Source organism: Panthera pardus, unplaced genomic scaffold (genome assembly GCF_024362965.1).
Source record: "Panthera pardus isolate Hobbes unplaced genomic scaffold, ASM2436296v1 HiC_scaffold_17, whole genome shotgun sequence".
In the NCBI taxonomy this organism is placed as follows: Eukaryota; Metazoa; Chordata; class Mammalia; order Carnivora; family Felidae; genus Panthera; species Panthera pardus.
Window position 1 is genome coordinate 7210412 of NW_026526732.1, and position 26727 is coordinate 7237138.

General features: G+C 42.8%; 1 protein-coding gene across 2 annotated transcripts in view; it reads left to right on the forward strand.

The window, feature by feature from the left end:
- The window catches only part of PRKN (parkin RBR E3 ubiquitin protein ligase), a 1337794-nt gene that overhangs the window by 1125766 nt on the left and 185301 nt on the right, over positions 1–26727 (forward strand). For both annotated transcript variants that reach the window (XM_019412860.2, XM_019412859.2), the window contains exons 8-9: positions 8248–8309; positions 22979–23128. In XM_019412860.2, the coding sequence (XP_019268405.2) occupies positions 8248–8309; positions 22979–23128 (212 nt within the window). The remainder of the gene's footprint in view (positions 1–8247; positions 8310–22978; positions 23129–26727) is intronic.

The following is a 26727-nucleotide window of genomic DNA, read 5'->3' on the forward strand; positions in this document are numbered from 1 at the left end:
CTCACGTGATGCCCTTACTATGTGTTATGGCTGACTCAGAAGGCTACACAGAAGGTACATTAAGCACTTGCTAACTGTCCCTTTTGTCAAAAATTCGAGTTAGTTTTCCTTTCGCGTATTTGAGTAAGTGGATGTTCGGCCATCTGGGGCTTAAGTTATTTTCCCGATTGCCTCTGTTAATTCACTTTATAAACACAGATACGTAAATCATGCAATTTGAGATGACCAGTGAGATTAAAAAAAAAAATCTTTCAGCAGACACTTATGGGGATGAGCACTGGATGTCAGGAAATGAATCACTGGATTTGACTCCTGAAATCATTATTGCACTAGATGCTAACTTGGACATAAATTAAAAACTAAAAAATAAAATAAAATCTTCCAGCTAGTTCAAAAGTAAAAAACATGTCATAAAGTTTTAAGATGTCAAATAAAAAATCAAATTACTTATTAATCATTTGAGATTATTGTAGTAAGTGAATAAATGAATTAATAAAAGGCAACAAATTAAAGCCATAAGTGTATACTAACCATACTTTTCTAAACACGTATGATCTGATCATGTGAACATATATATGTGTGTGTGCGTGTGTGTGTGTATGCACATTATAAACACACATATATACATGCTTGAAAATCTATTGTTTTTCAACATATTGTCATAATAAATCTCAAATATGTAATTGGATACTGGACTCCTTTAGTAAAATTGGCCTCCAAATATTGAAGGTTCAGGAAACAAGGTATTTCTAGAAGCAGAACAACCATTTCAAGTAGTCCAACAAGTGCCCCTGCTCTCCAGAGACTCAAAATAGCAACTAGCATCCACTAAGAGCCAACCTTGTACAAGGAGCTCTCCTAGGTCATAGATATACAACCATGTAGATACCCATTCACATCATTTACGGCAACACACATCATTTACAGCAACCCCATAATTAAATATTCTTACTCCTGTTTTTGCAAGTAGGAAATTAAGGCTTTAGATCTGACACAGTATCTTTGACCCGAGACTCCACAGCTAGTTAGTGGTTCATTTCCTTCTCCTGCTCTTGCTTCATCATTATTTCTTATTTCTTCCTGGGCCAGGGACCTGGGAGGCGGTTGAGGGGAGGGGGAAGGCAGACTGGGACCCAGAGTTCTACCCCCACCTCCGCATATAGGTAAAAAGACTATAGAAGCCGCCCATGGGAGGGTGGCAGAAGGGGATCACAGGACAGTGACAACCAAGAAAATACCTCCTTGTCTGAACACCAGTTTCTCTTTCCCAGGCATGTTTAGGAAGGACCGTGTGTCCTGAAATGCATGTCTATGCCTCACACATTCTTGATTTTATACACATTCTGTATTCACAAAAGTGTGAGCATTTAGTCTGTCTTTCAACCCAGGTGGATTTGTAAAGTCTTCGCAGGCAATATTACACTGCTTTTACTTCTGTATGGCACCTAAAATAGTTCTGGATGCAACACTGATACTTAGTTCATTTCTCAGCAATTTTTTTTCAAGGAAAGACTATAATGACAAATGTAAATGTCTAGCGTCAGACATATTCTACTATCCAGTGTTTCTCACCCTCACATTGTTTAATATGTTTTGCAAGCAAGTTAGAGCTTCACATTTGTACTCCCAAGACAAATAATGGTTTTTACCCTCTAATCGAACAACACTAGAGAAAGTAATCGGGTCCCCGTCACATCAACTATGAAACCTGCCATTGGATAGTCTTGGGACTTGCATTTGGTAAATCATCTGCTAAAGCCAACATGTTACAGAATTCCTTCTGATAAGGGAAATGACTCAGCATCTAACCTACATTTCTGATTCTGTCCATTTTTAAGCACTCCGACAATTGCTGCCTTCTAACCTGTAATTCATCAAAATTGCCACCTAAAGGTATCTACCACTTTGTGGTTCTGGTGACTTCCGCTCCACCTAAACAGGTCTACTTGTCCCCTGCTGGATTTGCCTGTCTCTTGAGACTCCAGGGTGACATCCGTTCTCTGATGGGTCTAAGAAAAAGTTGCTGCTTTTCAGATGGGAGTACTAATTCCTAAGCCCTTCACTTGTGAGAGCTGAAAAAGGATGTTCTGACCTTTATTTCTCAAGACAATAGCTCATGTAGCAATTGTTTCAAGTAGCCATTTCCCTTTTAAATAAATGAAACTTCTTATTTTTTAATTTTTTTTTTTAATTTTTATTTATTTGGAGAGAGGGAAAGAGAGAATGAGCTGGGGAAGGGCAGAGGTGGGGGGTGGCAGGGACAGAGGATCCAAAGCGGGCTCTGTGCTGACAGCAGAGGACCCGACGTGGCGCTCAAACTCACAAACCATGAGATCATGACCTGAGCCGAAGCCAGACACTTATAACCGACTGCGCCACCCAGGCGCCCCAATAAATGAAATTTTTTAAAAGAAGTAGCAGCAGCAGCCATTAGATGTGGGAACACATTAATATCGTTAGCAATACATTCACTTTTTTTTTTTTTTTTTTTTTTTTTTTGTCATTCCATGTTGCTTTCACATACATTCAAAACTGCCGTTCGAGGTCAAGAAGGTGATTATTCTTGGTGAAGGACGTGGTGCTGGGAATAACTAATTCATCCAGGAGCACATAGCCAGCTAGCTAGTGCAGAACAGAGGTTCAAGCCAGGCCATGACTGCAGTAACTTTTTTAAAAGGCATGAAACCCCCAATTTTGGTATTTCCCTCCTGTAATCTATGCCACCGATTGCTATTTTCAAGTGGTAGCTGTAGGCTTTTCTTCAGAGAAAAGTGGATGAAAGGAGAAAGAAAAAGAGGGTGGTAACTATACGCTCAAGGGTAGATTTTTGCTGAATATTGAAAGGGAAGAATTGGGGGTGCCTGGGTGGCTCAGTTGGTCAAGCATCCGACTTCGGCTCTGGTCATGACCTTGCGGTTCGTGGGTTTGAGCCCTGTATCGGGCTCTCTGCTGTCAGCACAGAGTCCACCTCTAGTCCTCTGTCTTCCTCTCTCTCTGCCCCTCCTCTGCTCATGCTCTCCCTCTCTCTCTCTCTCAAAAATAAATAAACATCTAAAAAGTAAATAAATAAAGGGGAAACTTGAATACTTAGTTTAAGTGGACAGGCCACAGAGTGGCAGAGCGTGAGCGGAGAAGTGAGTGGTGAGCTAGGCCCACCAGGGCTGAGCAGGGACAGGCGGGACCAGGAAGAACGACTCCTGTTTCCCCTTTGAGTCTGGAGGAATCGAGACGGGTGGATACAGGGGGTCATAATTGGGCAGGGATTCGAAATTCAGGAGCGGTGCACTTGAAGGCTGCCAGGTGGGTTCTCCGGAAACTGAGTCTGAGACAGAGCACAGGGTACAGGTGTGCACTGGGATTGCACCTGGGAAGGGAGAAGGAGGGTGGGGACTGGGCAGACTAAGGAGTCACGCTGCCGTTTGACCCGACAGAGCCTCAGCCACCTACAAGGCCCGGGGGCAAACACTGCCCCTGGTGGCTGGTGTTGGGACAAACCAGCTTGGCAGTCCCCTCCCTGTCCCGGGCAGCAGAGTGGGGCCATAAGATGTCATGACCTCAGATGGGGCAAGTGTCTGCAGCTCAGGGCACAGCTCTGTCGCTACGGTCCCTCCTTGAGGGGAGCTGGGCCCCTGTCTCTACTGTCTGCACGTTCACGAGAGCTTTTACACCTGTGTCAGATGAGGTCGCATTTTGAGAATGAAGTGTTAGAGGTTAATTAAGAAGGATGGCGATGGTTTGGAGAGTCCCCAAGGGAGACGAGAGGGATGCTGGCCAAAGGAGAGTGAAGGGCAAGCCTCCCCCAGGTCCTGATCGAGAGCAGACCCCAAATCTGCAGCAGCAGCACACTCAGCAAGGACGAGGCATCGAGTCAATGTCAGGATGTCTCTTAGACCTCCTAGCCCCCACTGCTACACGAGCTGTGATTGGCAAGACTGGACCTGGAGAAGGAAAAGCAGGTGCAGTGAGGAGGTGGGGGGGGGGGGTTGCCTGGAGAGGTGAGAGGTCAAAAGAGGCCACTTAACCAATAAGCAAAGCACCTGCAGGGCTGGAGCTCAGAGCTGAGGCCTCTGGGAAAGGAAAGGGCGCGGTGGCACAGGAGACCCTAACAGGTGCCACAGTCACCCAGCTGGGTGGTCAGTGAGCTCATGGCAGGTGACTCATCCACGGAACACCTGCTGTTGAACAATTGCCACAGCCAGGCACTGTTCCAGGAGTGGCCGATACAGCAGTGACAAGGCAGCGGCCGTCCCTGCCCTTGTCATTTTTGCATTTCAGCAGTGGGTGACAAAATACATGAGGTGTAGGGTACGTCAGAAGCTGATTTCGCTATGGAGAAAATACAGCGGCGATGAGGGTGTTGGCGGTGGTGAAAACAGACTGCCGTTTCACACAGGGTGGTCCCAAACAGCCCCACCGAGAAGGTGACATTTGAGAAAGGACTGGAAGGAGGCCGGGAGCCCTCCATGCAGATGTCGGGACCAAAAGCTCTCTGGAGAGAGGGAGAAGCAAGGGCCAAGGCCTGAGACAGCCTCCTGCTGGGTGGTCAGGAGCACAGGGCAGGCGACCATGGCCTAAGGGCTCAGAGACTGTGCAGCACCAGTCTGCGGGCCACGTGGGAGGATGGCATGAGTCCCACATGCACATCGTAATGGGACCCTTTGATCTGCTATCTTGAGAGAAGATTGTCCATCCGGGGCCTGAAGGCAGAGGATGCTGGCCACGGTGAGGATTTGACCGGTCCAAGCAGACAGCTGAGGCTTCGGAAGATGACCCATGGCCGTGTGCGTGTGGAGGCCCTGTGTGAGGAATCTGGAAAAAGCAGAACCTCACCGCCATTAGCAGCCATGGGGTCTTTCTTTGCCAGGCTCTTTCTTCCTCCTGCACCCCCACCCCTCCTCCTTACACCACTGAATTCTGCGTGTATCTTATGTTTCCAGTTCTGTGACTTTCCAACTCACCTTCACACCAAGTTTGAGTCTGACCGTTGCCCACACCGGTGCTCCTGTGGTGACCACCATTACAGATGCCCCTTCATGGTCTCTCCAGTATCTTGACTCCTCCCAAGTCTTCCCTTCTAACTAATGCTGGGTCTGTCCTTGTTTATTGTATTTTATTCCACCTACCAGGTGTTCCGGGTAATTATCTAGTCTTCTGTGAAAGATGTTTATATTGGAACACTCATTGACATCAATCCTTGTAGTTACATCTTAGGAGAATGTTAGAATACAAATCTTGAAGACAGGCTAATTTTAAATTCTGTTTCTTATTTTACCTGACATTGAAATAAGTCAAATCAGTTTTTCTCAAATTGGAGGGATGTAAAGGATGACTTTAGAAAAAAAAAAAAAAGGTCCTCTAAAACTTCTAAGGTTAAATGTGATTATTTCATAAAATAATCTCTCTTAAATATGTCTAGAAATAAATTTAGACATAAATGTTTTATGCTTGTACAAGTGGAAAGCCCAAATGAACACTTACAAATTAAATATAAATAAAATCACAAAACCGAAAAAGTATTCCAGTTAACTCTATGAATTTGGTATGGCGGGTGCTAGCATTTGCTGAAACGAAGTTATTCTTGGGATGCAAACGAGGTCCTGGACGGTTGGCCAGCCTCGCCTGATCAGAGCATGCCTACAACCCCTACAACCCTGTGCCCATACTGCCTCCTTCATATGAGCCTCCTACCCTTGGTGCCAGACCATGGGCCCCCCATGTGTTGGGAATGCATCCCTGGAACTCTGTTCTCTCCTTAGTTTCACAGAAGCACTTGTTCCCAAGATGGTGTAAAAGAACTGACATGAGACTAAACTTCCACTGTGGTTTTTGTGGGGGAGTTTTTTGTTGTTGTTTTGTTTTCAGAAAGTTTATTTTATTTTATTTTATTTTTAGAGGGAGAGTCCTCAAGTGGGAGGGAATGGGAAGAGAGAGAGAATCCCAAGCAGGCTCCACACTCAGCACAAAGCACAGGGAGGGGCTTGATCCCACGACCCTGGGATCATGACCTGAGCCGAATTCAAGAGTCGGACACTTAACCGACTGGGCCACCCAGGAGCCCCCACCACGGTTTTTGGGTTGAACTGCGGCCAAATGATCCAGCGTAACTTTTACTAATTGTCCAGCTAATTATCAGAGTAGCAGCTCTGACATGAACAACATCTCAGAAAGAACCTTCAGGCTGCATGTCTGTGGTGTCCAGTTGGACAAACACAGTTCAAGTACAGTTTCTAATGTCAAGGGTCTAGTTTCTCTTCTTTATAGTACTGGGCATGCCTGAGGCAATTAACATACTACATTTTCCACCAAAACGTTCACCTCAGGATTTTCTTTCGTCTGTTATACATTTTGTTGATATTTTTTTTTAATATTTTTTAACGTTTATGTACTTTTGAGACAGAGAGAGACAGAGCATGAACGGGGGAGGGTCAGAGAGAGAGGGAGACACAGAATCCGAAACAGGCCCCAGGCTCTGAGCTGTCAGCACAGAGCCCGACGCGGGGCTCGAACTCATGAGCCGTGAGATCGTGACCTGAGCCGAAGTCGGACGCCTAACCGACTGAGCCACCCAGGCGCCCCATATATTTTTAAAATTCTTTTGTACTACTTTAGTAAACATTTATAAACCACTTTCTCAAAGTATTAAATGTTATAATATCAAATACTGGATCAAATACAATATCAAAAACTAAAACCGTGTTTCAACGTTTTACATGACCACCGAATTTCAGAGTTGGAACTGACACAAATTCGTCTCTAAAATATCCTGCAGAAATCGTCGTTTAGTCTGTGTCTGAAAAGCTGCAGTTACTAGCTTATAAAGCAATATATTCCAGTCTTCAGTTAGAAATTTCTTTACATTGAATCAAAATCTATTGCTGTAATTTTTGCCTGTTTGTGTTCATCCTGCCTTCTAGAATAAAGCATAAATCTAATCTCTCTTGCAAAGGATAACTCCTTCACCCCTCCCCCATGAATACGACAGCTCCCTCCTTCCTCAGCCTGCCTCCCACCCAGACAAACATCCTCAGTACTTTCCATCGTTTGTACAGCACAATGCAGAATGACATGGAAAAACAGCACAGTGATTGCTTTGGTACATTTTGCAGACAACACAATTCCTTAGCAGAAACTTCAACAGATTATGTGATCCAGGGATTGTATCTACGAAATAGGCTTTTGTGTCCATTTTTGTTAGTAGAGCTAATATTATAAAGGACCACAAAGTAATATGCAGAATTATCCTATTAAAAGGACAGGGATGGGACATATTTTAAATGATAACTAAGCATGTGCTGGCATGCATATATATATAATTTATTTATCTATTTCTCTTTACAACTGAAGAAAGAAAATGTGAAAGCCTGAATAGGCTCTTGTTGACTGGGTAGGGGGGAAGGTGACGGCAACCAGGCTTTCCTGGCTCGCTTCCCAGGTCCTTTCCATAAAAGCCCCTTTCCAAACTGAAAAACAGGATCCTTATGGTCTTTTTTCTTTTTTTTTTTTAAGTTTATCCATTTGTTTTGAGAGAGAGAGAGAGAGCACATGGGAGGGGCAGGGAGAGACTCCCAAGCAGGCTCCACGCTGTCCGTGCGGAACCCAATGTGGGGGGTTGATGTGGGGCTCAGACTCACAAGCCACAAGACCTCGACCCAAGCTGAAATCAAGAGTTGGGTGCTTAACCAACTGAGCCCCCCAGGTGCCCCCAGAATCCTAATGGTCTTGACAGAGCCTCCTGGAAGAACCAGACAAGGTTCTACACTACAGCCAGATGCCATGAAGACGTGGTCTCTAGCTACCCTGTCTTCATTCTTAACTGTCCGTGTGCAGAGCCCAGTCTTCAGAGTTGAGGAAGTGAGACGTGATATCCAAGTGAAATGCACCTATACTCACCAACTCTCCCACTCCGGCCCCACAGAATCCTGGCTGTATAACAGGGACAAGTAATGTCCTGGGTAGAAGTGTTATGGTGGCCTAAAGCTCCACAAAGCCCAGGTCACAATCAGGAGGGAGAAGAGACCTGGCTGGGCTCACCTGTGGCCCCTTCCCAGTGTCACAGTGGGGGACCAGGCAGCAGCCATAGCTCCCTTGGAGGTATGGCTTTTTTGTTGGTGGTGAGAACATGTTTTGCAGGTAGGTGTTTGCGTCTTCCCCAACGACACTGCGGCTGATAGTCATAACAGCACGTGAGAGCACATTACCACCCAGAATGGGAAAAACATGTTTACGATTAATTCTTTTCTCCAACAGCTGGCTGCCCCAACTCCTTGATTAAAGAGCTCCATCACTTCAGGATCCTTGGAGAAGAGCAGGTGAGTCGGCCTCTCAAAGGCGGTGCCAGGGTGTCGTGAAAGACAGACACTAATGAGACAGTTTGGGTGCTCTCCAGGGGGGTAGAGTGTGTCTCCTGACCCTTGGCGCCCTAAAATGGGGAAGAAAGCCACGCCGCAGATATGTGTGAGGACATTCTTTTCCTCTTCTATCCATCAGATCTGACAGGTTATTAATTGGTACATCTGCCAGAGCATTTTGTCTCAGGACGCCAGCAGTAAGCAGGCACGACGTAGCGGCAGATAGGCAAACGAGTAAGTGCCCAGATATATTATGCCTAAGAGCCCAGTCGTCACAGACGGTCCTGACATGATGGCAGCGGGCAAGTGTGCAAGCTCTCCTCACCAGACTTTTGCACTCGGTGCACATTATCTGTATTTCACCGCAGCCGCTTTCTCTTTGGATGTGAACGTGTGACTTATATACAAAGGGTGGCCCATCAAAAGTAGATGATTTGAGTAGTGCAGTGCTCAGCGAGATGTCAGATTTTAAAAAGATGTGCTAAGTAAATAATTCAAGGTGCTGAATTACACACGCGCGCGCGCACACACGTACTTTTGACCACGTCAAAACAAATTTCTTGGTCTTTACATAGAATTAGTTTCCATGGTATTATGTTAAATCTTGATGTCAAGTTATTTTTGAAACACTTATACCAAGTAGTTGACAACATGGTGGTTTACTCCCAAGGGTCGTCTTTGCCAAGCCTGAATGGGAAAACCTGCAAAGGGAGATGGGGCCGCTCAGTGTCGTTGATAAGTTTTTGGTTTGTGTGTTTTTCTTTGGTATGTGTATGTTGCAAGTTTGGACCCCACCGTGTCCAATACTAAATTAAAAGCAGAAAGGGATTAATTGGGGGAGGATAAAAAACTGGAATTATTTCCAACTCCCTGAATTAATAGGTTTCAGCGTGCTTCCTTCATTATTTAAAGACTGCAAATTCCAGAATTCAGCAGGCATAAGTGTTCATTCAAATAGAAGGAAAATCAGCTATCCTCCATTGCAGGTAAGAGTTGTTAACTGGCTCCCTCAGACATATCTATTTATGAAACACATGAATCTCACAGCCGTCTTCCTGTGAGATTTCTTGAAGTAAGAATTACTGATTGTTACCCTGACATTTCCGCCCAGATAATGGAGCTTTCTCTTCTAACTTGTACCAATATTTGCAAATTATTTCCATATTTGTGTTAGAGTCATTGGTGATTAGCAGGGAAAGAAGCCAACTGCAATCATCTCCTTAGATCTGCATAAAAGTCAGGCCACTTTGCATTCTCCTAGAAATTTAATCGAGCCATAATCAAAATCAATATTATTCTGATTAGTTGTGCAACATGGAGACATAGTGCATCACAGCAATATTGATCTTTATTTCCTGAAAAAAAAAAAAAAACACTTTTCCTTCCTTCTTTGCTTTCATTCAGCAGGTGCTTACTGAGCACCTACTCAGGTGCCGTATACCATTTTTAGTTATAGGGATAAAGAAATGAAAAAGAAATACCCATCAGGGGAAAACTGCTAAGTTATATACACACAAACATGTTCAGTATATATTGTGCTAGGTGCTTTTTATAGCCATGGAGAAAAATAAAGCCAAAAAGAGGGTTGTGGTAACTGGGGGAAGAGGTGAAATTTTATATAAGGTGGTCAGGAAGAACCTCACTGAGCAGGTGATTTGTGAGTGGAGACCTGAATGTATATGTAAACGCATAATGTAAAAAGCATCACAAAATGCAAGGTGTGGTTGGAGTGAGGCAGGAAGAAATCCAGGAGAGTGTGAACCGGAAGCCAAAGGCAGGAGGCATTTCTAGGAGGAGGGCTGATTACCCGTGTCCCGTGCTGACCAAGCAGGATGAGGGGTGAGAAATGAACACAGAATTCATTGGTGACCTTGACCAGGGGAGGGTGGGGGTGAAAGCCTGCTTGAATTGGGTTCGTGTGAGATGGGAAGAAGAATGGGAGAGAGCAAATACAGGTACCTTCTTTTTTTTTTTCTAATGTTTATTTATTCTTGAGACAGAGACAGAGTGTGAACAGGGGAGGGGCAGAGAGAGAGGGAGACACAGAATCTGAAACAGGCTCCAGGCTCTGAGCTGTCAGCACAGAGCCTGATGTGGGGCTCGAACCCACAAACTGTGGGATCATGACCTGAGCCGAAGTCGGATGCTTAACCAACTGAGCCACCCAGGCGCCCCTAGGTAACTTCTTTCTTGAGGAATTTAGGTATAAAGGAAAGCAAAGAAATGAGGTAGCTGGGGGTGGAGGAATGTGGAAGCAAGATAATGTTTATTCGCTGGTGGGAATGACTCTGTAGAGGAGTGGGAAGTTGGAGATGCAGAGGAGAGGAGAGACTGTCGGGAACAATGTCCTGGCTCACAACAACTGAGTGTAGGCTCAGCCTGAGACAAGATTACAGGCAGCTCAGCTGGCAGTGGGGATGATGGCAGAATATGGAAGGTGGTTGTCATTTATGCTTCTCTTATCTCAGGGAAATAAGAAGCAAAGTTGTCAGCTGAGAGTGGAGATGGGGGGAGAGATTTCCAGGGAGAGGAAAGGATAATGACAATGTCATTTAGGAGGGTAGGAAGTGAATAAACTTGGGAAAGAAATGAGTTTGGAGTGAGATCCGTCAGCCTGGTGTCCTTCTGTCCCATTCAACTGTGTAGACACAACTCCAGTAAGTGCAGAGTTGGGTTTAACTCAGAGTTTGGTTTTCAGCTAGGAGAGCAGACAGGTGGGATATGAAAAGACAGGGTCAAGAAAAGTGGTTGGATCCATTGGTTCCAGGTCCCAGTGGGTCCAAATAATTTTTGGAGGTTGAGTTGGAAGTTTGAGTTTTAGAGTTTGAAGGGTTTAGCTGGAAAAGTAGGTGTTGGCTGAGGCGTGCAGCCAACGTTGAGATTGTGGAGGCATGCAGGGAACAGCTGTGGTGGGGCCAGGGAGGGCCAGAAGGGCTGGTGGCTGAGTTAGGATAGAGAACAAGTTGACTAGAGAAGTTGAGGTCACAGACTCGGGAAGCCAGGGCGCTGGAAGGTGTGGCCCGTGTGGACGCTGAGATCCTCCAGAATTATCACCAGAGCAGACTTGGAAAGAACTCTGATGAGTCATGAACTGGATCTCCAAGAAATGGGGGCAGAGGGAGCAGGGAGATAGAGAGGGTGAGGGAGGTGGGGCTCAGGAGCTGGCTGTAGATGGAGGAAGAGCACCCAACGGAGATTCATGGCTTGAAATTCAAAGCTGGAGGGTTTCAGGAGAGAATAAAACTCTTCTACTTAGAACGTAACAGCGTAATGCTTGGTGGTACAAAGTGTGCAGAGAACATTTGAGGGAGCTGTCAGGGAAGTGGTGTCCTAGGGCATGAGCCAGTTTCAGTGAAGAAAGAAGGTGAGAGAAACACTGGGAGTGGACTGAAGTCACAGGGCAGTTACTCCGCCTGGCCCTGGCTTCCCCAGCACAGGGGCGGGAGTTGGGGCCACTGAAAGATGGGGTAGAGAAAAGGGGTGTACAGAGCCACATGTGGGTGGGGGGTCAGACTAGAAAGCTGACAAGGGAGCCAGGGACTGCTTTGGGACTGATATAAACCCGTGCATCAGTCAGGACATTTCTGTCCTGATGATACATGACAAAAGCTAGTGGCCTCAGGGCAGGTATGGCTGAGTCTCCAGAGAAAAAGCAGAGCAGCCCCCCTGCTCCTGCCCTTGGGGTGAGTGTTCTAGCCCAGAGCTGGCAAAACATTCCAGCTCTCTCTGGGTGCTTGAGGCAACTTTCATTACTTGATGAAATGAAATGTTATATTAGTGTGTGTTACAAGTGCCCTTGGACACATCATTTCAGTCCCTCTCTACCGTGGCTTTTCCATTTGTAGAGAAGGAAGAGTAATGGTCAACCATCTCTTAGAATTGTTGTAAATAAATAGTATGGTGAAGTTGCAAATACTAAGTGCTACACTAAAATGTTTCTGATTTAAATAGCATTTTCATTCTTTATACTCAATCAGTAGATTAAACTAGTAGTAATCAGGTAGGCAATAAAATAAGTATAATGCTCACCTAAAAGTGAATTGATAAGATGAACACAGATACTGGTTAGATAATGAATCCATTGCTGGATGGTGGAGATGCTTACTGGTTATCTGATTTCTCTGTATGTGATTCCTTTACACTTGCTTTGGTCTTTAACAGGCACCTGATTTTTGAGAGCCAAAATAAAAATAAATCATTAAATACTATGAATAATTACTTTCCAAAAATGAAAATACACTTAAAAATCCTTGGAATTTAACATATTTACTCTAGCTTCTTGGCCCTATCTCTGATATGTGTTTATAGTTCACATTCATAAAACACGTCTCCAACCCCCCCCCCCTCCCCCCCGCCCCGCCGCCCCGGTCCAAACTATTTGGCAAAGATATTATCACAATGTAGGTAAAAAGCTACTCTAAAGTTCAAGGTAAGCCTTAAAAAAAAAAAACATAAACAAACAAAAAAACCAAACCAGGAATGACATCTGTCAGTCCATAGGGTTTTGAGAGCCTTCAGGAGAAATGCATTTCAGAAGTACCTCCATTTATACCAGTTTTTCCCACCTTAGTTTCAATCACCAGAATTTTAAGGAAACTTTCATTCATTCAACAAACATTTTGTGAATACTTCTTGTACTGTCATTGTGCTAGTGTTAGATAAAATGACAAACAAGGAAATCGCAGGAACAAATCGTGATACGTGCCAAGGTGAAAACAGTGATTGAGATTTAACCTATTGTAGATAAGGAGCCACGGAGCCATGAAGTAAAGGTTGAGAGGGCACCCACTATTCACTGAGCTAGGATCTCAGTAGCGGATGGGAGAGCATTTGAAGCAGAGGGAAGCACATGTTCAGTGACCCCCCAAGAGGTGAAGAGATTGTCCTGTTCAAGGCACTACATAAAAATCAACGTGGCTGGAAAATAATGAACAAGAGGGACAATGATGAAAGATGAAGACCCATCTGGACCATGTAGGCCATGGTCAAGGTTTGGATTTGATTCTAAGTTCAATGGGAAATTCTTAAAAGTTTAAGCACGGGACTGGCATTAACTAAATTACATTTCAAGAATGGTTAGTCTTGTTGCAATATGGACTAGGTCTGGATTAAGACGGTCGACAGAGGAAAGAGAAAGAAGTGAATATTCAGAGATAGAGTGAAGGGTCTCAGTGACTCATTAGCTGTGGGTCAGGGAAATGAAGGAGTCCCACAGTGTTATTTTACCAAGATGGGTAAGATGGTAAGAAGGTGAGGAACCCACGGCTCAACTCTGAGCATATTTGCTAGGCCGGAAGCATTGAGAAGGAGGCAAGCCAGGATTTGGGTGTATGAGTTGGAACTCACAGGAGACGGAGGTCAGGGGTCAAAGATGGAGAGATAAATGTGGAGTCCCTGTCACGCAGATGGTATTTTAAGTCCATGAAATGAAACTTGTTATCAATGTGTGTTACAAGTGCCCTCGGACACATCATTTCAGTCCCTCAGTTGCCAAAGGGAGATAAAAGACAAGGGACCACGTGAACCCTACGGAGCTCCATTTGGAAGTATGTTAGAGGAAACGAGAGCCCAGGGAGAGGCAGGGAGGACGAGGGTGCAGGAGATGAGCACCAAGTACCTCTCAAGGAAGTCAGAGACGAACCCCCTTCCTCTGAGGGTGGGGTGCTTGAGCTTGGAGGCCAACAGTAGTACCACTCGTAAACCATTTCTCAGGGACTGTAGCAAAGGGTAAATAACATGTGTCCATGGGCCCCCCTGCCCTCTGCTGCCTGCCCGATCAACAGCACATGCTTAGCAGTCCTGTTTGCAAAGCCTTCGGAAGTCTCTTGGGGTCACACCCACTGTAGAAACCCCTGTGAGGAAAACGGTTCGCAGGTTACCCACCTTCATAGCCTTGCCTTCCGAGGAGCACTGTCGTGGCCACAGCAAGGACAAGGGACAAAGAAAGCAATGGTCTTGACCTCCTTTCCACAGCCACTGGAAGTCGAAATATTTTTTGACATTGTGTCATCAAAAACATCTGAAAAAAAAAAAAGCTTCAGGGCCGCCAGCCTGGCTCAGTCAGTAGAGCATGTGACTCTTGATCTTGGGGTCATGAGTTTGAGCCTCACATGCAGCATAGAGAGAACTTTCAAAAAATAAATAAAAACTTTAAGAAAAAAAAACTCATAAATTGCAATCCAGGACATAATCTATCGCTTCAATTATATTTTAGGTGCTGTTTGATCTGTTTCCTCCTTACATCTGATTTCAGCCATTCTGATGATTTCTGGTGGTTTCTCTATGCAGTGATCAAGGTCCGGCCCTTTCTGTAGCCAATTTATTTCATCAACCCATGACAGGAGTCCAGGGATGAAGAAAACATTAGCAACAGAACAGAAAATACAAAGAGCAATGTGGCGGGCACACCCACAGAGGCTGTCACCAACTCTCCCGGGTCTAACTACCTGCAAATGAGGAAAAATAAGATTAAGGTTACTGAGGATTCGATGAGTGTTTGTTTTCTGTGTGTGTGTGTGTTTTAATTCTAATACATACAGAAAATAGGCCATCGTCTGCAGAGCAAGGAGAAATGGATTAATCATGAATGTGTGTTTCTCTATAAAGTTATTTTAGATTTGTTATCCAAAAAGGAAATTCTATAATAAGCTGTTTTTCATTATTTTCCAAAAGATGACTGTGGGAGAGTGAGCTGAAAAAAATTTTTTTAATAAAAAGGGAAAAAGAGAGAAAATGGAAGCAGCCTGGTTTTGGGGAAAGAGTGGTGTTTAGAGCCACAGCCCTGAGTTCTGATGTGGGATTGGGGGTTTCCTGCCTGGGTGAAGGTCAGCAAGGGACCGAACTTCTTTGTGACTCAGTGGTCTCGTGTTCCAGTTCCCAGAGTGGGCAGAGAATGAACTTCATAGACGAAGTGTCTGTCAGCACCGGCACCTGGGACAGAGTCGTAGTTCAGTGAATGGTATTTCTGATGGGGATTCCTCTCCTCCACAGGGGGTTACGAGAGGCCCCAGGGAGGGATTCCCCTGGTGCTCGTCGTCGTCGTCGTTAAGACCTAACAGAAGCCAGAATTTAGGGAGGGAAAGCAAGACAGGTCCCTGCCTGCGGAGGGGTAGTTTTGTAGCTGTACCTGAGTGCCCCCAAAAGGATACTCTGGAAAATTCCACAGAGGAACAAAAACCCACCTCCTCCGTGCTCAGGGGATTTGAAATTGAAAGGCTGCCATGCAGCTCCCAGATTGCTGACAAGCTGTGACTCATTTTGACAGAACATTTGCCAGTTTTACCTGCTATTCCTGTTGTTCACATTTGCCGCGGTTTTAAATTTTAGGTTCCTTTTTGCTTTCTTTTCTTACGAAAGCATGCAAATCAAGTATCACCATGGAGAGGTGTCTGTCTTCCTACCACCTTTTGGGTGGTTTTCTAGGGGTTCGGGGTAGTCAGGTGCAGACCCTTCCCAGCCTGACCCCTCGAGTGACCACCAGTATTTAGCAGGCAGTCAATGGCTGGCAAGAAAGGGGAAGCTAACTTGCCCATATGGGATTTGAACCTGTGACCCTTGCTTCATTATAGAACAATATTCTACCCAACTCAACTCTTCTAACTACCTACAGACCACCAAAATACAACCCCCATTTGATTATACTCTCTCATGATTCGTTATTTAGATTCCTAAAATGGGAGTTTATTGAAACTTCTATGAACTTTGTGCTTTAAAAATGGGTATTTTCCACTTTTACAAGAATCCATGAGCATACACGTAAAGACTGAATAATTTACTCCTCGAATAAATAAAATATAAACCATACCAATGAGTTGAGATCTTTACCTGATAGGTCACACTAACAGAATGCATTTTCAGAGAAATTTTTAATTTTTTTTTTCTCTTGGGGGCAAAGTAGTATGCTTTGTTAATACTTATTTTCCAAAATGTTTGCGAATACTATGTTGTCGCTTTAAATTATCTTAGTTACCTGTCTGTGGATTATCCATTTTATGAAAGTCTATGTATAAATTTGCAAACTAGTTTTAATAACAGCTTAAACAGCATTACTCAGCAGGTAAGTATGAAGCTGTCTACACAAACACAGGCACACACACACACACACACACACACACTCACTCTCTGATTCCAAAGACAAACACTAAAGAAGTGATTTTTTAAAGGGAATTTGCTACTTTTGCGCCCACCTGACAATAGATTCCACACAGGCCTAGTCCATGTTGCAAATTAATCATGTTCCTTCAGTCCTGTTTGTAAAACGCTACCCGTTATTGATGAGGAAAACAATCCCTTGCAGATTATGCAAGTACTATCGAATCAGCATTTCTTCATGTTCACCAATTTATCACTTTGCCACTGTTGTGTGTATTTTGCGCTCAGACACATGTAAATATTCTGCTCTACTTCCTGCTAATTTGTTACAAGTCTCCAGTAAACATATAGGTTTCTTTCAATGAATTGTCATTTTTATGCCAGTTTAGTAGTTGAGAGGAATCTATGGAAATGTGGGCCATATCTTGAAGGGAACCGAATAAGTATCTTTAATGACATACGTGTAATTACATGTCTAAATTCTTTCCTTAGGATACGAAACTTTCTATAAATACTAACTCATTACTGTCTCTAGGTCAAATGTTTGTTCTTACAAAGTTCACAATGTAATAAAAAAAAAAAGGCAGTGCACTCAGTGGGCATAGGTTTCATTTCAGATGTGTGTACTTTTTAATTATCAGAAATGGCCAGGTATATAAGTTAAAATATTTGTCTTCCGTGAGGAAAGAAATTGTATGCTCAAATTCTCTTGAGTGTATCATAAGTAGAATGACTATAATAAAGTCATTTTTTTTAATATTCCTTAACTAATGAGTGGAAAGAGGAACATAATTTTACATTTCATCAGTATTTGGAACCACTACAAATGCCATCAGCAAGAATACTAAAGCATTATTGGACTTTGTCCATAGGTTAACTTCTTCCTAGATAAAAGCTATCATCATAGTAGTAAAATCACTTAGCTAAATTAAATATATAGGTAATCTGTCATCAAATCAGAAAACAGCCAATTGCTTGAGAGCCATTTATTTAAAATAGAAAAGCCATCCCACATCACTGATATTAATTTCCATTGCCTTTGATTATTTTATTAGAATTATTTAATTGATTGATGCTCACTGGAGTTATATTTCATTAACTCATCCTATAACAATTTGTTGTTTACCAACTACGGACAAGATACTATAGCAGGGGTGCATGGGTGGTTCAGTCGGTTGAGCGTCCAACTTCAGCTCAGGTCATGATCTCGTGGTTCGTGGGTTCGAACCCCACTTTAGGCTCTGTGCTGACAGCTCAGAGCCTGGAGACTGCTTCAGATGCTGTGTCTCCCTCTCTCTCTGACCCTCCCCTGCTTGTACTCTGTCTGTCTCTCTCTCCAAAATAAACAAACATAAAAAAATTTTTTTAAAGATACTATAGCCAATTCAGGAGATACAAATACACAAAAGGATGAGGGGAAGTGCAAAGGCCCACAGTCAAGTCTGGAGGGACAAGAGACTGTGTCCCCTGAACTCAAAACTTAACCAGCCAAAAATCGCTTTTGAGACCAGGCCTCCCACTGAGCAGAAATATGCTTGGCACAGAAAAGGGGACAAGGAAAGAGGAAATCCAGTTAAAAGTAGGGTAACAAAGTTGGGAGGTGACAGAAGGTGAGCCCCCATGCGTTTATCCCCAAACCCCCAAAACCGGAAGAGGAAACTCCAGAGGCACCAAGAGCTATTCTGGATCCTACTTGTTTCTAAAGTGTCAGGAGGACTGATTTCATGTAAAACTGTGCAGCAGAAAGAAGCAAGGTTCAATCCCATAAAATTTTTAAGAGGTTACAGAGAATGAAGAACAGAATGATGTCCTGAGAGACAATAAAAGCATGTCAGTCCGGTGGAAGCTAAAGTAACTATTTCAAAAAGAACCATGTTATTAAGAAATTATACAAATAAAAATAAGTAACAGATAGTGTCTTAAAAGAGGAAGTGAAAAGGAAGAAACTTCTAAAAACTGAAAGTAAAGTGAGATAAAGGATTCCAGAGATTAAATTCGACAGATTTAGAAGGTGAGTAAGGAAGATCCAATATACATATACTAGAAATCCTGTAAGAGACACGTCGAAGCAAGAAAATAGAGCAAATAACTGAAAATCAAATGCAATACAGCTTCCTTGAATCAAAAAAATCGATCAGAAAATGACCAGCATCAAGATATATTCTAACAAAACTACCATATTCTAAAGAAAGAAAATTCCTTTGGGCATCTTGGTGAAAAGATTATCAACTGAATGTATAAAGGGGAAAAAAATTAAATTGTCATCAGGCTTGTCCATAACACCTTACACCAGAAGAACATGGAGTAAGACAGTGAAGATGGTCAAGGGGGAAAAAATGTGAGCCTAGGACTTGATATCCAGCCAAATTCATTTTTAAGAATAAAGATCCCAAATAAACTGTCACGGATATGCAAGTCCTCAGTGAATATTTTTCCTATACACTCCTTCCAAGGAATTTACTAGAGAACAAGCTTCTAACAACCAAAATTACTGGAAAGATATCAACGTAAGAACTTGTGGGGAACATTACGTGTGTTTGTGTGTACATGTGTGTGTGTGTTTACACTTAAGATAACATGAAAAGTAACAGAAACAAAGCATAGTATGGAACGGGTGTATATTCCAACAAAGTAGATACAGTATTATTATAAAAATTTGGCAATGGGGCTCCTGGGTGGTTCAGTCGGTTAAGCATCAGACTCTTGGTTTTGGCTAAGGTCACGATCTCATGGTTTATGAGATCAAGCCCCAGGTTGGGCCCTAGGCTGACAGCTCAGAGCCTGTTTGGGATTCTCTCTCTCCCTCTCTCTCTGCCCCTCCCTGCTCGCGCTCTCTCTCAAAAAACAAAACAAAAAAAAAAAATTTTTAATTTGGCAAAAGAAACGGTAGAGCATGTGAAAATATATTTGAGGTTTTTAGTAATCATATTCATAGTGATAGTATTGGTACTATTATTCTATATCCTTGTATGTGTGTGAGATAAGGCCATTGAGCTATTGTGGGATAGTGTTTTATTCTACCATCCTCTGTGTTCTTAAAAACCAGTGTAGAAGAAGCAAATACAAATGTCAAATAGAAAATGGTAAGTCAAAGCCCTGTTGTTCTGAAACACCTACCTTCTTAGTAAATTTCAAGTATACAATACAGTATTATTCACTGTACTATCATTTTGTACATTAGATTTCCAGAACTCATTCATTTTATAAAACTAAAACTTCATACCCATTTGGGCGAGGCCAAGGCATAAAAGTTGAAAGGTCTAGTGGTACAGTACTGAGCTGAGCACCTCAGAGGGTTCCGATAAATATTTATTGAAATCATTCGCAGTTCCATGAGAGGATGTTGTGTGCCACCTCCTTAGGACATAGCTCGTTTCCCAGCTGACATCATCCACTCTCTCCTCTCTTCCCACCCCCTCCCTTCAGCATATAAATATATTATTTCTTCATTTTCAGAAAATCCTTTACAATCCCTCTGTCCCCTTCAGCCGCTATCCAATGTTTCTTTTCTCCAAACTCCTACGGGGAAAAGAACCCATTCTTGCCTCTTGCAATTCCTCTCCTCCAATTCTGTCCTGACTCCATTTGACTCCACTAAGATTTCTGGCTCCGTGACTCCACTGAAATGGCTCTTGCCAAGACCCCAGTGACATCTGTATTTCCAGCTCCAGCCAGTTTCCAGTAATTGCCTTCTGGGCAGCTTTTGAGACAGTTTATCATGACACCCTCACTCAAGTATTTTCTTCCCTTGGCTCCCAGGACACCCACATCCTTTTCATTTCCCACCTGCCTCATAGGCTGCTGCTTCTCAGTGCCCTTTGCTGGCTCCTTCTCATCTTCCCTACAAAGGTTAGATGGTCTCAGCTAGTCTCATGGCTATGGAGATAACACAGAGTTAGGCTGTCAAATCAGACACTCAGGAATCCTAGATGTAACCTTGTGTCACACTCTCCTAATGGCTTCAAAGGCGGGTAAAAATGAGGTGCCCACAAACCACAGAGAAGTCTGCGTCATTTAGCAGAGCTCCCTGGGTCGTTTCTCAGTGTATCAGGGTGTACTACAGGCAAGACTTAATGAATGAGGTCTCTGAGAAGTACCTGGAATGATCATTAATGTGCAATCTCTCAATTATATAAGCTATCCCATCACTCATCATTCAAGGAATCATTCATCACTTAAGCATTTCCTGCTTAATGTATTCCACAGTTAAGAATCTTTTCTAGCAAATGCCATTGTATGGATGTATCATTAGCGTGTTTACAAGGGGATTTGACCAAGTCATCTTTCTTTCTTTCCTGGGGCCAGAAAAATGAGAAAATGCATGGGAGGCCTGGTGCTAACCCTTTTCCTCCCAGCCTCCATGCACATATGATTTCAAATTTTGTATCTACAACCCACTTCTTTCTCCTAAACTCCAAACTCATACATTGTTAGCCACTCAACATCTTACTTAGCTGCATAGCAGTTTATTAAACTGAAGATAAATACCATAGAAATAATGGCTCCTTTTCTCAACTCCCAACCTACACACACACACACACACACACACACACACAGGCACTCACACACACAGGCACTCACACACATATAGACACACACATGCACACACTGTCCTTCTAAAGTCTTTCCATCTCGGTTATTCATTCTCTGTGTCTGTCTCTGTCTCTGTCTCTGTGTGTGTGTGTGTGTGTGTGTGTGTGTGTGTGTGTGTGTCTGTGTGTGTGTGTGTGTGTGTCCTTCTGTCTTCTCAGACAAAAACATTATGTTCATGTTTGACTCTTTTTTTTTCTCACACCATGTATCCAATCTGCCTAAAAATTTCGGCATTTTTACCTGCACCATATATCCAGCTGATCCCCACCTCCACCACTAGCTTGCAGGTTTGAGCCACCACCATCCTCCATGTGGATTGCTGAAAACCTCCCGCCTGCCCCTCTGCTTCCTCCTTCTCTCCTTGCCCCCAAGAGTCTATTCTGAACACCTCAGCCAGATGGCTATCTTTAGAAGATTAGTCATATTATGTCACCCCACAGCTCCAAAGTCTCCATGGTTCCTGTTTCTCTCAGAAAGGCAGCCAGACTCTTCTACTGGCCTTCAGGGACCCACAGAGCCCAGATTCCCAAGAGCTCTCTGACTATGTTTTCTGCCATTTCCTGTCCCGTCTCACTCAGCCACACTGGCCTCTGCTATCTCACAGCACCGAGCACATTCTGGCTTCTGTATCTTGGTAATGCTCTGTCCTTGGCCAGAAAGCCCATTCCCATGGGTAGCCACATGGTTTGCTTTTCTAATCTCCCTTCGATGTTTGCCCACATGTATCTTCTTTATAAGGCATCCCCTATCTCTTAATCACCCCTTCAAAACTGTAGTCCCCATCTTCCCCCAAATCTGTTTCTTCCCTGTTTTTTATTCTCCTTCCCACTGAAATATAACCTTTCGGTGTTTATCATTATCCTCATGTGGATGAGAGCACAGGTGTCTATTTTGTCCACTGCAGTATCCCCAGCACCCACAGTCTGACCATAGTAAGCTGTCAATGAAGGTTGCATAAATTAATTAACAGTGAAGCAAATCCACTTGACTTGATCTGAGTTTAGAAGAGAATATGATCAAATAACACCAGGAGAACAATAACAAGGCTGCAATAGGATGGCCTTGGAACCTGCACTATGTAGTTTTATTCTGCGGGCTGGGGAAACCAGGGAGGGGGTCGAGCCATGCAAGGGCATGATGAAGTCAGGGATAAAAGAAACCATACTTTAAGAAAGAGAACAATGATGAAAGGAAAACATGAATCTTCTTCATCAAGCTGAATGTGCTCAGTATTCCTCAGATGTGCTCAGATATCCTGTGAGCTGCCCACAATTAGCACAGGGTAGAATATCAGGACATATTTTCAAAATGGTTTCAAAAACTCATAGACACCTGAATAGAGGCATGAAAATATACCACTTGATAAGACTGATAATGATGCATTATGTGTCCATAACTTAAAATATAGATATGTCTCCTAAAATTCCTGAAATAAGACTGTTAAATGGAGGTGATGTTAGTAATATTAAAAATCCAAACTGGGGCCCCTGGGTGGCTCAGTCGGTTGGGCGTCCGACTTCAGCTCAGGTCATGATCTCACAGCTCGTGAGTTCGAGCCCCGCATCAGGCTCTGTGCCAACAACTCAGAGCCTGGAGCCTGCTTCCGATTCTGTGTCTCCCTCTCTGTCTGCCCCTCACCTGCTCATGCTCTGTCTCTCGCTGTCTCAAAAATAAATAATAACATCAAAAAAAATTTAAAAAACAAATCCAAACTTTGGGGGGAAATATTTAGGACCAATTTCTAGAAATACAAAGTTATCCATTTTGCTAACTGCAATTGGAAAGCCTTTCATTGTGTTGGATAATACCTTATCCACCCCTCCCCATTTTTTTTTTAACCAAAACAGATTAACAAGAAAGCCCACACGCCACCAGCTGTTAACATTTTGGCTAAAACAGCACATCTTCATATTATCACTTTGAAAAACCCATGTTGTGTTTCACAGTACAACCGGTACCAGCAATATGGCGCTGAAGAGTGTGTGCTCCAGATGGGGGGCGTGCTGTGCCCTCACCCTGGCTGTGGAGCAGGGCTGCTTCCCGAGCCAGGCAGGAGGAAGGTCACTTGTGAAGGGGGAAATGGTCTGGGCTGCGGGGTAAGTACCACCTACACCTTTGGGTGTTGATTTTGTGTGCTTTTTTTTTTTTTTTTTTTTTTGGCAAATTGGCAAAGATTATCTATTTGTTTTACTTTCATTTTTCCCTTTGTACTCACATGTCCTTGAACTGATGTATAAGAAAATAGATTTTTAGGGGTACCTGGGCCGCTCAGTTGGTTAAGCATCTGACTCTTGGTTTCGGCTCAGGTCGTGATCTCATGGTTCCGTGAGCTGGAGCCCCCTGTGCTGACAGTGTAGAGCCTGCTTGAGATGCTTTCTCCCTCTCTCTCTCTCTCTCTCTCTTTCACTCTCAAAATGAGTAACTTAAAAAGAAATGAGATTTTTAAATTCTTACGTAGGATCCCAAATATGAACATAGACCTTCATTGATGTCCTATTCAGATTTTTTGCTTTAATCGTTTATCACAGTGTCTTCTGTAAGGCATTGTGAATTACTAGACCAGATTTTAAACTCTCTTTCTGGTGCTCAGCTGATTCAGAGAAAATATTTATTATTTTTTCAGAGTTTACTTTAAGTAGGCAGAGTAAAGGGGAAAGAGGATTTCCCATCAGTGATGTCTTAACAAAATTGTTTGCCTAAGTATTTCAAGAAATAAAATGAAGATTAATATGGAAAACTTGAAATTTTATTGTGTCATAAAAATCATTTTAAATAGAGATGAGCAAAACTAATGGTGCCTCTTAGGGAAGCAGAATAAGAAACATGGAAAATGTTTGTTCTAAGAGGTCAACCAATATGACCCAGATGGCTTCTTGAATGAATCTATGGCTGCAAGCTGACAGTGAAGGTGTGAGGGGAGCATAACTCAAACACAAAAAGGCTTGCTAAATTATAGGTTGAAATGACAAATGGATAATAATCCTGATATTAAATTTCATGCAGGCCAGAAAAGGAAGAAGGTGTATGTGCTTATAAAATGGTATTGAATTTTGATGGGAAAACATTTCTTTTAAAATTGCAACTTCATGAGGAGCTTTCTGGAAGGAGTGTTGATGGCAGAGGCATATTGCCCGGGCCTAATTTTTGGCTGAGAGCTGTAAGTCACCTATGCATAAGGTGGTATCTGTTGTCCTTAGTAAAGCTATCTGTCATGCAGTGGGTTGCAAAGCCCTGAGCTGAGCCATAATGTAGAGAAAGTGGACATTGAAAACCAGTGAGATACCATGATGCCTACTCAGAAAAAAATGGCTCTGGATTAATAGTCATGATCACGTTGGGATGGACACACAAGTCATGTTTGCTACTTTTAGAAATTATGAAAATCAAACGACACTTTGCAGCCCCGATCATCATCATTAACTGTGTAATCTGTGCCGATTGTGTGTGGCCTGAGCAAGCTGCTGAATTCTGGGATCAGAATGCTAGTGAATGTTTTCTTTTAAAATAATTTATAAGAGTTTTTCACTAATATCTAAATTGTATGTTTCTGCCTGCTAATTGCCTACCGTTGTTCCATTCTTTAAAGCTGGATGTTAAGATCTTAACATTTTTTATGGGGAAAAGAGTTTCTTTGGCCCATCTTCTGCATTCAGTTATTCATTTGCTTTAAAGAACTTTGAAAGTTTGGGGTGCCTGGATGGCTCAGCTGGTTGAGTGTCTGACTCTTGATTTTGGCTCGGATCACAGTCTCACAGTACGTAAGATGGAGCCCCATGTCAGGCTCTGTGATGACAGCATTAAGCTTGCTTGGGATTCTCTCTCTCCACCCCTCAAGGCCCTGCTAACACACACACTGTCTCTCAAAATAAATAAATAAACATTAAAAAAAGGACTTCAAAAGTTTTATGTAATTTTAAATATTGAACAGCTATAGCTTCCTTTTTGCACACAATGTCACATTGTAAGTAAATAACATACATTTAAGCTCCAAATCATGGAAAATTACTTTGGGAGTGAATTGAATTGCTTTAATATCTTTGGATTAAAGAGTTTGGGGGCAAACCTTACCTAAATGAGGATAGCTATCTTCAGAATATTTCTTTGTCCTTTCGAAATTATAGGTGATGAGTTTTATTTTATTTTTATTTGTTCTGTTTTGTTGTTTTTGAAAGTGTGCTTGTCAGTTTATAGATTACTTATCTATTACTGCATAACAAATAACCTCAAATTCTAGATGTTTAATTAATAAACATTTATTATCTCACAGTCGCTGATGGTCAGGAGTCCATAAGTCGCTTAGCTGGGTGGTTCTGGCTCAGGGTCTCTCATGAGGCTGTAGTCAAGCTGGGTTGTAGTTATCTGAAGGCTTGACTGGGGCTGGAAGATCCACTTCCAAAATGGTTCATTCACATGATAAGAGACTGAAAACAACCTCAGTTCCTCACTGGCTACTGGCAGAAGGCCACAGTTCCCCACCACCCAGCCCTCTTCTTAGGCTATTTGACCACAACAGTGGCAGATAACTTACCTGGAGCAAATGATCCAAGAGAGTGAAGAGAAACCACAGTGCCTGTGTGACCTGATCTCCAAGGTTGTACCCCCATGACTTTATTTCATTCATTAGAACTGATGTGTAAGATCCAGCCCACCTGAAAGGGAAGGCAGTTAGGCACTGTCTTAAAGAAAAGAGTATCAAAGAATTCATGAACATATTCTGAACCCACAGTTTGCAATTTGAAGAATTTGGAAAAAGAACAAAGAAATGACTTTCTAAAGTATGCACCTAACTTGATGTTTTCCTTTCTCTCCCTGTCTTTTTGCCCCAATCCCCATATTCCTGTTGAGGCTTACATCAATTCCCATTGCTTTGACTTCTCAACATAGAGAAGATAAATTGACCTCATCATTACCCTTTTCCTTCAAACTCTTGACTTTCACGAAAGGATGTTAACCCAACCAACATGCTTTTGGGGATTCTGTAGTGGTTAAAAAGGAGATTGGGTTGGAGGCCTTAGTTCAAACCCTGTCTCCACCAGCTACTACTGGTCTTAATATTTCTGCACTTCAGTTTCCTCATCTCTAAAACAGGGTGTATTATAGCAACCCCATATAAGACTGTTATGACAATGAAATGAGATCATATGTGTAAAGTGCTTAGAACAATACCTGGCATACAATGTATATTTATTTAATATTTAATCAAAAGTTTAATCAATATTTATCAACACCTTGCTTAAAAGACTAGATATCCAAACAAAACTACATAAAAGAGAACCATTTGCTGCTCTCCTCCAAATATTCCAGAATCGAGCCAGATCAAGCCATATCTACAGCAGGGAATTAAGTACCTAGACCTCACTCTTTTAGCCCTTCAAAGAATTGCTTTTCCTACACAGTACTTTGGCAAAATGTCGTTCACGTTGTAGTCTTTATACAGAAAATTTGATACCTGTGGTTCAGGACATCCCAATGGACTTTTCTATGAGCAAACATGGTGGCTATTCTAGGCTGACCGCTGCAGCAGGAGCACAAGGACAACTTAAAGTTGTTCTTGAAGACCTTGTATATGGTGCAGCTAATAAGGTGTCCCTCTGAAAGGTAACTGGTCAAAAACACGAAGCCACATTTGTGTTCCAGGTATAGCATATAAGTGGACCATTAGTAGCGGATTTTGAAGTTCATTTTCTGGCTTCAC